This window comes from Poecile atricapillus, chromosome 4 (genome assembly GCF_030490865.1).
Source record: "Poecile atricapillus isolate bPoeAtr1 chromosome 4, bPoeAtr1.hap1, whole genome shotgun sequence".
In the NCBI taxonomy this organism is placed as follows: Eukaryota; Metazoa; Chordata; class Aves; order Passeriformes; family Paridae; genus Poecile; species Poecile atricapillus.
The window spans coordinates 50,724,509-50,739,172 of NC_081252.1; the positions used below are offsets into that span (position 1 = coordinate 50,724,509).

Genomic DNA, 14,664 nt, shown 5'->3' on the forward strand with positions numbered 1-14,664 from the left:
AGAGCAATAACCTACATTAATCGAATGCATAAATACAAAGTCATCTTACCTTCACAGGAAATTAAAAGGGTTTGGACTATTTAATGTCTCAATAGTTGAATTAGAAGGTGTCTAGAAATTCCAAGAGCTCGATTTCCATTTTTTATTAAACACTTTGGAACAAAAAATCATCAATCTAGCCAAACTATGCTTATCATTAACTGCATATTAAACTACAGCAAAAAAAACCACTTTTTAAAATAATTACATATCTGTATTTTGTGATATGTACGGCAATTAGTAAATTTTTACAATTGCTCTTTTTTCTGTTTCATGCATTTGTGTCTCAGTGTGTGTCCCATGCCTGAGATTGAAAATTAGTTGCTAAAACACTTCAGCATTATAGTTGCCAAAAAATGAATAAAGGAATGAAGATGTGCAAAAGACTGCCTGTAAGTTTTGCTGTCTTTTGAGCGCTAGAACTTGCATAGAAACATGACGGTGCCACAATAACTGGCAGCCAAACACCTGACACCAGCAAGGGGAGTGCTCAGCGAACCATGCGGCTGCCCCGTGAGTGCCCAGCACCACGTCAACAAAAACACACAGCACTTATGCCACCACTGTCACCATACACTCTGCCGGGACTCATTAAGAGACTCATTATGTTACCCATGATCTAGAATGAATATATAAAACAGTAAGATCTACTGTTACTAGAATTCATGGCATTTACAAATTTGGCTATCCCACTCCAAACTTGCTGTGCAAATTTACCATATTTTATTTCCATAAAGGGCTGTAAGCTCTTGAAGATTACAAGGCATACAGTGAGAAATAAGAGTAGCTGCCTTGCACAGACTCATCTTCTGGGAGATGATGCCTTGTGTTAATTTAGTGTTGGATGAGAATAAACTTATGCTCTCATACTTGTGGATGAGGCTGAATGTCAGGCAAATGACTTCTCCAAGGAAGTGCACACACTGTCTCCTCCCTGAGCAACTAAAACATTGCTCATGCATGGAATCATTCCATCATTTTAAAAGGCGTTTCTAACTCTGAAAGACATTTTTGTTTTGTAAATTTGCCTGCATATTTGCTTCCAAAGACCTTTGCAGATGGACCTACAACCAGTTCTGCTGCAAGACATTTTGCTTGTGTTATGCTTTTTGTCCCTGTACATGCTTCCCTTGCATTTCTCTGTTGACACGGCGCTCCGCCCCACTATTTCTCCTGCAGCTCTGAGGCTGCCCCTCAACAACTGTCATAGGAAACTTCAAAACGACAGCTGGAGACAGCGTGATGTTTGGAGAAAGCAAGTCGTCTTGATTTTCAATGGAAGCTCATCCAAGTGTAATAATGACAAGGCAAACAGCCACCTGCAGCTGTTTCTGCTGGAGCAACCACCATTTATAACGAGCAACCACCTAAGGGAAACCGTGATCCTACATCATTAGCAAAAAATTAGAACACCTAAGGGCAACATGTTTATGAGATTAAAAAGTGTTACATTTGCTGTCTTTACAGCTGAAAGAAATCGAGGTATCAAGCATGCCTGATGCATGTCTGAAGTCTAACAGTACCTGTGGGCTAATTCTGAACTACCCTAGAAATTTCCCACAAGTTTCTCAACGCCTCCCCACCGCCTGCACTCGCGAAAACACCGACGGCTGATTCTGCGGCAGCACTGGAGCCCGCTCGGTGTGCGAGTGCCCCGAAGTAACGCTCCCACCGCGGCCGAACAGCGGCGCAGAGCCGCGGGCCTCCAGGGAGCTCCAATGCCGTGTGCAGAAAGCGAAACACCCTTCCCTGGCAGGCTTCGGTACGTCTAGCAGAGCTCATTAAGCCCTTCACCCAGCCCAGAGGGCGAGGCTGCCTCCGCACACAAAGCCCAAAGACCCCCTCCGACATCAGGCACACGCCTGGAGAGAGCCTCTTCCCCCCAGGCACGGCGGGGGAAGGGGGACACGGAGCCCTGCCCGCCTCCTCACCAACCCGCCCCCGCCCCATCCCCACCCCGGCCGCCTTCTCACCAGCCGGTCTCGTCCTCATCGCAGCCGGCCAGCCGCTCCAGCTCCTCCGGCCTCAGCACCGCCGCGTCGTCCAGGAGGCCATTGCCGCCGCTGCCCCCATCGCTACCGCTGGGCTCCTCAGGGAGCGAACGCCGGGCGGCGGCCCTGGGGCTGAGACAGCGCCCGTCGGGCGACGGGGAGGCGGCGGGGGGAGGCGAAGAGGGCCCGGCGCTCGGCAGGCGCTTGGGGCTGGCGGGGGCGGCGGGCAGGGCGCCGTGACGGCTGCGAAGCTGTTCATTCTGCTTCTCTAGCTTCTTCACCAGCTCCTGAAGCTTCCGCACCTCCGCGTCCGCGTTCACGCCCGAGCCGACATCCTCCATGGCGGCCCCCGGCAGAGCGGCGGCTGCGCGGGGAGAGGCGGCCGTGCCGCCCCGTCTACGCGGCCGGGCGGCCGGCGGCGGGGCAGGGCCGGGGCGGGGCGCAGGACGCACATCCGCCGCCATGTCACCGCCTCCCGGCTCGCCCGCCGGAACCGCCGCCCCTCGCGCCGCCTTCTCTGCGGGCGGCCCTGCACGGCCCGGCGCGCAATGGCGTACGATGGCCGGGAATGGCGGCGGCTCGCGGCCCCGGCGGCGGGAGGCTGTGACTCAGCCCCTCTTGGGACCGTCCTTGGGGCTCTTGCGGGAGCCTCGTTCCTGAGGGAGCCTGCCCTGGTCTCCCGTGTCTTCGGCACCACAGGTCCGACACAGGAGTTATATAGGAAACCCCGGAATGCCTTCCAGATACGTTCAAAACCTCTAAAGAACACAAGGTGTGCCCCTGGTCCAAGGCCTAGGTGATAATGTTGGGCCTACTGTTTATGACGGATGTGTGAACTGAACTGATCCTTGGAGTCTGTATTTTGTATAAGTATATCCATATTCATTTAAAGGTTGTGGTGATTTTGCCATCCATAGCAAAACGTAGACGTATAGGTGTAAAAAACTAGTGGGGCTTGGGGATTTGTCACAGAATCACAGAATGGGTAAAGTTGGAAGGGATGACAGTCGTTGATCTGGCCCAACCTCCCCGCTCAAACAGGGTCATCCTAGAGCTCAGGGCGCAGGACTGTGTTCACTGGGCAATGTGCTCCAGTAAAGTTCTTCTTCATACACATGTGGAATTTCTTGTGCATTGCTTTCTGCCCATTGCCTCCTGTCCTAGTTCTTGGGATGTTTTGTGTCTTGTGACAAATTGTCTCCAAATTTCATCGACTGGCATTGTGGGGATGGTCTGTGTCCCCCTTCCCTGAACCAGAGACAGTGTCCTTAGTGCTATCCCTTCACAATTTTTTCCTTTTCCCAAGTTTCCATCTACTCATCAATTTCATTTTGGAGCCTGCTATAGCTGAGAGGAAGAACACCAGCAAGTGGGCCAGAGAATGGCTGGAGTCTGCAGGGGATGACACTGCCGTGAGTAGATTTTACCAGGCTCAGGAACGGAAAAAAGGAAAATAAGACTGGGGTGCTCTGACCTGCAGGATGTTGAGAAGTTGCAAAGTTTAGGGTCAGTAAATACCACACAACCTGGGTTGTGTTAGGTATGGTGCATGGACTGCTGGCGTGTTGAGACTGCCAGGCATGAGTTTAGAGCATCCTCACAGGACTGGGTAACTTGCTTGCCTTTATGCAACACTCTCCCCTTATACATTCAGAGATTACGTTCTCTGTATGTACAGCATTATTTGAGATTTTATTCTGGGGTGGTTTTGCACTGTTGCTATTAGCTTCTCACCAGAATCCAGGCCTTTGATTCATAAATGCAATTTATGTCATTGTTTTCCCAAAACAATATCATCTCAAGTGTTTACCTGTACCAAAATATGTCAGGGCTGGTATCTTTTAACAAAGCAATTTAAATTACTCTTAGGGTAATGTCTTCATTATCTGCAAGTGCAACAAACTTTTTATCAGCAGCAGATTTTGCCACAGATTTTGTATAATTCTCACAGCTATAAAACTACTAAACAGTTTTAGCTCATGAGCTGAGACCTTTGGCACTCTGCCCACTGGAACCACCTTAATGACTATCATAGCTTTTTAGAAACTGGTCTGTAAATCAGTTTGTAAATCCAGCTTGTTCTTTATGTCTGTATGATATGATACAAAGTCAAGTGCCTTAAGGGAATCCATATTCTGTGAGAAAAGTTACTTATTAACAGAATTTACAGTCCTCCAAAGGCAAGGAAAACTATTATATAACAGGTTTTTTACAATAACAATCTTCCATAACACTGACACAGTGGCACTGCTGACAGTTCAGTAGTTGGTGACTCTTAAACTATGCAGGAAAGTTTATTCCAAATTAGAACATTTTTAGCACGACCACACAAAATAACTTCTTTATTCTTCTATAACTATCCTCAGGCCAAACATCAGTGGCACAAGAAACTGTCAGTCACTTGAATTAATCATGTTTTTATGGTAGCAATAGGGGGAGTTTAATCTTTTTTATACTGTGACTACTGGGATCAGGGTGGCTGGAACTGGGAGTGTGACAGAGTGTGAACTGGGGCTGTGACAAAGGGCTCTGCCAGGAGATGTAGACAGGCAGTGCAGAGGAGGACCAGGACCACAAAGAGACCCAGGCTCCTGGGAGCTGCTGCCAAAACTGCAGCTGATCCTGGTGATTGTGTCGTGTTTAGGGGCCTCCTCTGTTAGGTAATGGGGCAGCTTTGAGAGCTCTTTAGTGGTCAGTGCACTGCCTGCATCCTGCCTCTCTATTTCCTCTTCCTTCTCCCATCCTCTTCCCCCAGTTCATTTTGTAGTCTGTCTGTACCCCAGATTTCCTACTCCAACTTTCTGTCCCCTTTTGACAGCATTACTTTGCTGCCAACAGCTGTAGCAATTTTTTCTTCCCACAATATACACTCCCAGGTGTGTGTGGACAGAGGGGGAGGAAAGTGAGAAAAAAGTTCTCTCTTCTCAAATTTTAGAAAAAAGTTTCAGAACTGCTGAATCATCTGCTATTTTTACGAAGAGTAAGGGCAGTAGAAGTGAACAAAGGGAGTCACTGTTTAATAGTCACCATAATCTGTGCTTTGAATAGCAAGAACCATGATTCTGCTTTCTCATTCATTCTTGTGCTGTGAGCGCCTTTCTCATGTTCTGGGAACTGAAGAGCTGCAAGGCTTGGACCATAAACTTCATATGAAATATCAGGTCAATAATAGGCTTCCATGACCTACTTGTTGCTCAGATTCCACTGCTCTGCACTGCTCTGCACTGACCAGATGTGAGACCACACCCAAGCAGAGGCCCCTGGGTGATTATACAGAAATATTATTAATTGATAGTAATGCCACAAAAATGAAACCTTTCCACTGTGTCACAAGAGCAAATTCCTCTGTATGTGAAATTAGATCTGTTTCAGAGTTTTTTTGTGAGCAGCTGTGATTACACCCATGCTATGTTTTCACTTTTCACAGAGAGGGAGCTAAAAGCAGCCTTTTCATAGCACTGTTTCCCAGATCTCAGGACATGCATGGGTACTTCTCTTATCTGACTTTGGGCAGGTTCTAAACTCATGAGATGAGAGGAAATGAGAGCAGTCCTTCCAAAGGAAAGGTAGTCTGAGCAAGGCTCTCATGTCACTCAAATAATTCAACGCACATCCTTCTGACAAGTGGTTCCTAGAAAAAGGCCACCAGGAGCCTTGTTTTGTTTGAGCTTCGAGCTCTCTAGCATGGACAGCCCTAGGGTTAGTTTCTCACAGCTGTGATTTGCTGAATTGTTGTCTTTACATCTGTCAAAACTGTTAGAATCTGACTTTGAAACCTTGATTTCAGTTGTCACGTGGGAGGACAATCCGTCAGGGGGAATAGTGCATGGAGATGGGCAGATGCGTGGTGGGAAGTTAACATTTGCTGTAAATACTTAACTTGATGCCTGGAAAACCAGACTGGTTTTTAAGCAGCTTTGTTTACTCTCCTGCAGAAGGGTTGTTGCCTGCCAGACTTCTCAAAGGAGGTGTTCAGCAGCCCCACACGTCTGTGTTAGGCAGTGTTAAGCTAAACCTTTGACAAAATATGAAGTACTGTTTATCATTACAATATATGGCATGTGCAGACATTGAATACAGAGTGAAAGAAGCATGTTCTTGTCATAATGTGTCCCTTTCAGAATTCAAGTCAGAATGTTCATCTGGTTCTACTAAAAGAACCAACTCTGTAACTTTAGTTTGTTGCTATATTTTATATATTACTAAAGGCCTGTATGCACAAACCAGCCTTTGAAATAAGTCGTGATATTAAGGGCTAAAGTCCTTGAAACCTTCATGCAGAAGAGAGAGCAAAGCAAAACAATATCCCTGTGTGTAAGAGAAAAAATGTAAACTGTGTGTGTTAGCCAATAGTAGCTCGTTCTGCTCGCAGACCCTGTAGAACCCTATAAAGGTGTGCTAAAGATAGAAATAAACGGCATTCACAATTACTTCTGTGAAGAGTGGTGAACAGCTCGGGGGTCTTCTCAATATTAGTTATTTATAAAAGATACCTCTGAGTATATTAGGCTCATCAGTTGTGAAACAATATGTTTAGCCCTTTAGATTTGACTTTGGAAACTCAAAACTACAGTCAGTGTCTCTGCACACATCTTTGTCTCCATCCCCTAAAAACTGTAAACAGCAGTGAGCTGTGCATAAGTACACTTAAAAAGTCTATAAATAGTTTTTAAAAAGTGTTTTCTGCTGACAAGTGTCATGGATGAGAGACCCACGATCAGTACATCAGTCTCCTTATCAAGTTACAAGCCTGAAGGGTAGGCAAAATTCCAGCCAGATTTTGCTATTGAAAGTACATCTATCTTTGGTATCAAGTAGAAAATTTAGCTCTTTTGCATGAATTTATATGCCTGTTCTTTTTTGCACAGAAAAAAAAAAAAAAAAAGTTAACATTTTGACCACAGCCATCTTTAAACATGTATTTTGTGCTCTGGAGCCAGAGCAATTCTAGGATAATGGACAATCAGATTCCTTAAGAAGTTGATATTCATGGCACACCATGTGGCTAGGAAATGTATGTACTTCAACCTTTTTAGTTTTTTATAATTAGTGTACTGATGATCCTTTCCAAGTATTATCATCCCAGCTGAGCATTGTAATAAATATTTCATATCACAAAATTGCAGAGTGGCTGGGGTTGGAAGGGACCTGGAGGTTATCTGGTTCAAGCCCCCTGCTCAAGCAAAGCCACGTGTTTGACCGTGTTCAGATGGCTCTTGACTGTCTCGAAGCATGGAGACTTCAATGGATGCTGGGCATCCTGTGCCTGTGCACAGTCACCCTCAAAGTGGAAAAAAAAAGTTCCCTGATGTTCAGATGGAGCCTCCTGTATTTCAGTTTGTGCCCAATGCCTCTGGTCCTGTCACTGGAAATTGGCTGTCTCTCTCCTCTTGGTACACTCCCTTTAGGCATTTATACGCAGTAGTAAGATCCACACTCCCTACCTTTTCTTTTCTGCAATAAACAGTCTGAGCTCTCAGCCTTTTCTCATAAGAGAAGGCTCCAGTCCCTTCATTTTGTGGCCTTTTTCTGGACTCTCTCTGCAATGTTTAGTTCTTCCTTGTACTGGGAAGCCCAGAACTGGACAAAATACTCCATATGTAGCCTCCTCAGTAAGGAGGGAATAATCCTCACTCAGCCTGCTGGCAATACTTTGTCTGAATCAGACCAGGAACCACTCTTATCACAGCAAGGACTTGTTGCTGGCTCATCTCCAACTTGGTGTCCCACCAGGACCCCCAGTCCCTTTTCTGCCAAGCTGCTTTCCATCTGGGTAGCCCTCAGCGGATACTGGTGCAGCTCCTCCCCAGCTGCAGGACTCTGCACTTCTCCTGGGTGAAGCTCACTAAGTTCTCCAGCCAGCTGAGGCCCCTCTGGATGGCAGCATGACCCTCTGGTGTATCAGCTGCTCCTCCCAGGGTGGTGTCATCAGGAAACCTGCCAAGGGTACACCCAGCCCCATCATCCAGGTCATTATTGAACAGGACTGGACCCAGGTCTGTCCTGTAGGATCCAGTATTAGGCACTGAACACAAATTAGATGTTGTGCTACTGACCACCGCCTTTCAGGCCTGGATCACTGCAGACACCTGTTCTGCCGTGGTCTGCTCAGTGGATTTAGGGGAAGGTTGTTTGATTCAGTCTGGGATGCGTGGGAACAACAACAAAAATATCTGCAAGTTCAACAACAAGCAAACTTTTATTTGCAAACTTTAAGGTAGATTAAGGACCTTGGCAAACTTGAAAACAACATCCAGACATAGTAAGGCACTTCACAAATTTTGACCTAGCAAGCTTAAAATTAGCCAAATTTAAATTATTCAGACACAACAAGGTACTGTCTAAGACACTGACTGGAATTTTTTGGTCTGGCTTACAATATATTTTGAGAAGAAGGATAGAAAGAGAGAGAGAGAAAGAGAAAAGAAAGAAGAGAAAAGAAAAAGGAGAGGAGAGGAGAGGAGAGGAGAGGAGAGGAGAGGAGAGGAGAGGAGAGGAGAGGAGAGGAGAGGAGAGGAGAGGAGAGGAGAGGAGAGGAGAGGAGAGGAGAGGAGAGGAGAGGAGAGGAGAGGAGAGGAGAGGAGAGGAGAGGAGAGGAGAGGAGAGGAGAGGAGAGGAAAGAAGAAAAAAAAGAAAAGAAAAGAAAAAAGAAAAGAAAAGAAAAGAAAAGAAAAGAAAAGAAAAGAAAAGAAAAGAAAAGAAAAGAAAAGAAAAGAAAAGAAAAGAAAAGAAAAGAAAAGAAAAGAAAAGGAAAGGAAAGGAAAGGAAAGAAAAGAAAAGAAAAGAAAAGAAAAGAAAAGAAAAGAAAAAAAGAAAAGAAAAAAGAAAAGAAAAGAAAAAGTTTTGTTACTGAGTTAGCTACCAGTATTTCATATTTATCAATTCCTTGGAAATAACTTAGTTGCTCTTTAATAAACTGCTGAGCTCAACATACTTAAAATGCTGTGGTGACATTGAAATGTCTCAGAACATTGGGAAAGGATTTTCTGTTGTCAAGATTCATGATTTATATTCAGTTGCAAGTGCAGTGATTTTCATCACTTAGGTAACCATGAGTGAAACCTTACATGTCTCCACCCATATGAAGCAACTTTCTGTTCTATCATTCAAAAAAAAAGTTCTTCAGTTTGCTGAGAACTCTCCCAACACGTCTTTATGAACAAGCCAATGCTGGAAGGAAAGAGACTTTGTTGCACTCAAGAAGTTTTTAAAACAGTTTCCCCTCTGCATGTTTTTAACATGAAAAAGTGCCAAATCTTCAGAATGCCAAGTAATTGAAAAGTCAGCAACTTTCAGATGTGTTGAAAGTTTGACATGCTGCATACTGGAAAAGCTAGTATGTTTTAAATGTCTTTTTGCTTAGATTTGCAGAAAATTTTCTTACTGAATAGGAGAGAGAGGGTATTCACATTGCATAGACAAAACTTTGCAATTAAATTAGGTTTGTGCTTGATTTACTAATGGCTTGTATTTAACAAGGCTCTGCTTCTGTCTGAAGACATAATATATAATATATATTATTATATATGCATATATAATAATTAAGATTTGCAATCAATAAAGGAAGATGTGTGACTATGAGTTACCAAAATACTCTATGCAAACAAAAGAATTACCAAAGAAGCCTGAGATACTACGTTGGTACTTGAGTCTGGAGAGAAAATGAGAATATGCTATTTGAGAAGTGGCATATCGCTGTATAATGCAATTTTTGTGCTTTTTGTGCTTTTTTTTTTTTTTTTTTTTCCCCCCTGTTCTCTTTTGAGAAAGCTTTTGGCTATTTCGCACAGTATCGAAGGTATCCATCGCCACCTAGTGACGCCACGTTGTGCCTGAGTCGGAATTGAGCAAGTATCCAGAGCGTTCCTAGGAAGCAGATGGTGCACCAGGACTCTTGTCACCCTCTTCCAGAGGTCCTGAGGTCAAAGAGACCTCGGTCACAGCTTTGGTGGCTCAGGGCTCACTCCTGAGGAGCTGGCTCAGAGAGGGTACAAATGTGTGTGGACAGCTCTTGCCATGCCTGTGCAATGGGGAGGTTGCACGGGTATGTGTGTGCTCTGGCCTCTGCACTGACATTTTCCTGCCCGCTTTTTGGGAGCCTGGGAGAGGACACCCTGCACATTTCACAATGGATGATGTATTTGAAGGATGCTATGAAGTAAATCCTACAGTGTAATCAGTCCCAGCACTTACTGATCTTTTCTTCAAGACCGGTTGTATTTAACACAGTGTCATGATATTTTCCTTTTGGATTCTTGTATGGTAATTTTTTAATATATCAAATGAGGGCTGATTTTACCCAACAGTGGTAAAATAACAATTCATAGGACTGAGTAAAACATTTCCTCTGTTGTCTCTTTCTGCTCAAATAAATGAGCTGACCTCAATGAGGACCTGAGTTAGCCACTGTGCCCTCTGTCAGCTAGGATAAGCAAAAGGAAAGGCCCCACAGGGAAACTAAAAGAAAATTAAAATTAATATGTTTCCCGGGACATGTTTCTTAGGGCCTAATTAAGTGCATACCTTTTTGCTGAAGTCCAAAAGAAGAACCATTAGATTTCCCACTGCAAGAATATTATAGGGTCTGTGAATGAGAGGAAAATTGGGAAAATATTATTTAGAAATCACATATTCTTTGGAATACAAGAGTTGGCTGTCCAGGAAGGGGGGCGGAAGACCCTTCCCCCAGAAGGGCTTTCAGGCAAATGGCCCTCCCATAGTGGCTCTCAGCAAAGTCAAAGGAAAATAGTCTAGTCCTGATACGACAGGTCATTCACTATAAGTCACTAGGCTTGATGCAGAGGTTCAGCTGCCCAGTTGCAGGTGGATCTTGATAAACAATTTGATGTAAAAAAAATCAGGACAAAAGTATTCCATTATCTCCCTACTGAATTGTTTGCTTCCATTCTAATATTATCACAACATTCACCAAGCAGACTGGGCTTTTTTTCTTTCTCAGTAATGACTGCAACAGCAGTCATCCTTCAAATACAAGTATACAGTATACATAAATAACAATAAAGTATACAGCACAACTAATCTTATTTATTTTCATGTGGTTTTGCTTTATTTTATAGACATTTTAGAGACTATTAAACATCAGAAAAAACAGCGTGATGAAATGCTCTGTGTCATTATTCATGCTCCTGCTTTGTATTTCTTCTGTTTCTGTTACTATCCCCTTTAGATTTTAAGATCTTTGGAGCAGTTATCCAACTTTGGTTTTTTTAAGTGCTTCATATGTCCCTAGTACACCTAATAGAACTACTCAAGGGGAAATCAAGCTCTGCAGAATATTAATTTGAAATATTAATTTTAAAATATTGGTGCTAGTCAGCTAATTTGAAGTATGAGCACATAATGAGTCAGAATGGCTCAGTCAGATAACATTGGAAGGCAACTGGAGTTCCTTTAAGCTTAAGTGCTCCAGAAATTAACTTCACCATGTATCCCAAAGGGAAAAAAATGTGGAAATAGCTCCATTCACAATTAACTGGGAAATCCTGAAATTTATAAGGTAAAGAGTGAGTCTACAAGGAACAGAAAATGAAAAAATGTCTTGCTAGACAAAAGGCATGTGAAAATGTCAAGTCAAGCTTAGGAAGAGGCTGCAAAAGGAATCTAAGCAAATAGTAAAAGGTACCTTGGCTATATAAAAAAGGTACACAAAAAAGGAGTGGATGCCTTATAAATCATGGATGTGGCTTGAAATTAAAGGTAATCAAGGTCCCGCCCCAAACTACCTGATTATTTGGCTCAACATGAGTAACGACAATGTTGCAGTACACAGAGCTAAACCCAAAGATGTTCATGAGAATGGGTGTGGAAAGTTGTGCTCAAGGTGAAAATGAAGGGCAAAGAGCTTAACTGTCAAGGAGGCCCAGCAGCACAGATAATAAATCCAGTAGTAAGGTTTTTACTAAAGCAGATAACAATACCATATGATTAAAATAATAAAAAGTGAAGTAGTAGAATTTAAAGAAAAAGGTGATGCACAAAAGTGCATTATGATGATTTCAGTTGTCTACAAGGACTCAACATTTTGTGAAAGAAACATATGAAAGCAGATAAAAATTGGAGACACAGTTCCCAATGATAGATTGTGACAAATCAATTCGGTAGTTTTCTTTGCTAAAATACACAATGTTTTTAGAAAATCAAATTGCAATAAAGCAAATCTCTATAGATTTCAGTAATGTGACTGACATGGTGTTATATGGAAATCAGTGTGATGATGCAGGAAAATCAAAGAAAAAAAAACAGCCAAAGAGCAACAGCAATTACTGTACTTAGAGGAAACTGCTCTGGCTATAGGGCACTGACTGTGTTTATAATTTCTGTTCATGGTTATGTCCAAAGAAACGAAATAATTAATGAAATACACTTATGACCAAAAGAAAATACCTGGACTGAACTGCCATAAATCAAGTTTTCAATTAACAGAAGTTAATTGAAAGGCAACAAAGGCAAGGTACTTAAAAGGAGAAATTTCTTCAGTAACTACAGGTTCATCAGCTGCTGAATAAAAATCAAGAGAAAAGCCTGGCTCAAAATACTTATGCAACTGTTAAAGATGAGACCTTATGGAGAGTACTCAGAACATATCACAGTGAAGAAAGATTAAAACACACAGAGAAGTTTAGGAGAGGGAACCTTAAAATGATGAAGGAAATAGTGATACGTTCAGTATAGGTCAGGAGGAGTCTTGTTTGGCTCAGCCAGATGAAACCAGATATGGTTTCAGAGAACAACAAGGGTAAATACTGGGGAGGAAGAACTTTGCAAGTCAAAGAACAGTGCCCCACAAACGTTTCCCAGATTCCTCCACATTCAAATTGCAATTCTACAGAGTATGAACATTCCCAGTGTAAACAATACATTAACAAGCAATACACTGGTGGTTTACTATAACCAAAAACTGATCTTATTCTCCCTATTTATTCCTATTATAAGTGGGAATTAAAACCCGGTAGTATCAGGATCCCTCAGGTCCCTTTGTAATTCAGGTAAGTTGCAAAATTACAAGGTTCAGTGTTGGGCTTTGTTAATGCATGTAATAATTGTGTCAGTATACCTACCACGTTGCTAGTGTTCACTGATAAATATTTCTCTGTGTATGTATATATATATTTATATATGCATGTATTTGACTTCAAATGAAAATACTATGCTGAGATATTAGAATATGATAAGTAAAATAGCAATAGAACTATTCTACCTTGTTGCCAGGTAGAATATAAAATTTTGAATACTTTTAAACAATTATATTTCTCTCCCAAAATTAAAAAGGAGAAATATCTGAATATGTAGTTATCATCACAGAAAATGTATTTATTGAGGGCTTGGCAGTAGTAAGCATAGCAGGACATGTACATTTTATTAGAAGTTACCTTCTGTATGTGTCCTTCTCTGTAAAAATCCCTGTCTCCTTGCAGTATTATACTTTGTACACATGCAGTTTAACTGATTTCATCATTTTCAGCTTGAAACAATCTTTGGAGTGAGCTGTAACCTTCTAAATGCCTTTGTTGCTTGGTGGAAAAGCTGAGTCACTCATCATGAGGATGCAAAATCAAAAGAATATATGGGACAGATTCAGCTCAGGGGTGGTTAAAGTCAGTGATGCTCTAGGGCTAAATATGAGCCACATTTAGGTTTCCTCCAGAAGGGAACTGTCTTGGGCTGAGGCATCTTGCCCCCATCACAACAAAACCTGCACATTAGGGCACAGAAGACACTGTGTCTGGTTCAGTAAGACACGTTTTGCACCTTCCTTTATTAACAGGTCTGAACCTGTTCCATTGCTGCACAATTCTTTAAGTACAGAAAGCCCTACATAAAAGCTAAGCTGTATTCAGACCTCAGAAGATGTGCCAAAATGACAAAAGTCAACCCTTAGTGGAAAGTTCTGAGTAGAGGGAAAATTCAAAGGCCTCTTATTTTTAACCGATAGTGGAGCAGTTCTGTCTCAATTTCCCAGCTCAAACAATGTGGCAAGCTGGTGAGAGAGAGATATTTTCTATGGGCTCAGTTCCTGGTATTGTTTGCAAGCCAAATGTGAGGGCAGATAGTAATGCGTCAGCCCATTCGTAGTCATGGCACAGGCATCTCCTACTAGTGACAGGCCTGGGTATTAGAACAAAGAAACACATGAGGCAAGGGACTCAAAGACTTCTTCCTTTCTCATAAGCATTTTGGCAAGAACATTTTGAGAAAAAACATTAAGGTTTGCCTGTGGAATGTAATTATTAAAAAAAACAACCAAAAACCAACAAACTTTTAGTGCTCCTGACAACTGATTTTCTTCCTAAGCATTAAGTGATATCTAAATAGTTTTCTGAAAATATTTGATTTATGACGGAGTCCAATGAAGTGTAGAGGGGTACTGATTTGGGAAGACTAAGGTTATGGTCTTGCCATGTTTCTGCAGTTCAAAGTGATGAACCATATTGCGTTGTTCTAACTTGTCTTCCGTTAGATGTATAACAAGTAGTGTGTGTGCAACCACGCACGTGTGTGTATCTCTGTGTTTATACATGCACAGACATACACACCTATTAACCATATTTGCACACCACATTGGACTTGGAAAATTGTTAGAAGGTTGGACTGCAGCTTCAGGAGGCTGCAAGGA

At 42.5% G+C, this 14,664-nt stretch overlaps 1 protein-coding gene across 7 annotated transcripts in view; it reads right to left on the minus strand.

Annotated features, from left to right (window-relative positions):
• The window catches only part of SLAIN2 (SLAIN motif family member 2), a 34,164-nt gene extending 31,700 nt beyond the window's left edge, over positions 1 to 2,464 (minus strand). For 4 of the 7 annotated variants that reach the window (XM_058837327.1, XM_058837322.1, XM_058837324.1 and 1 more), the window contains exon 1: positions 2,013 to 2,464. In XM_058837327.1, the coding sequence (XP_058693310.1) occupies positions 2,013 to 2,371 (359 nt within the window). In that variant the 5' untranslated portion in view covers positions 2,372 to 2,464. The remainder of the gene's footprint in view (positions 1 to 2,012) is intronic. The other 3 variants (XM_058837323.1, XM_058837321.1, XM_058837328.1) reach the window with 1 other exon arrangement.
• Positions 2,465 to 14,664: the final 12,200 nt, after the last annotated feature.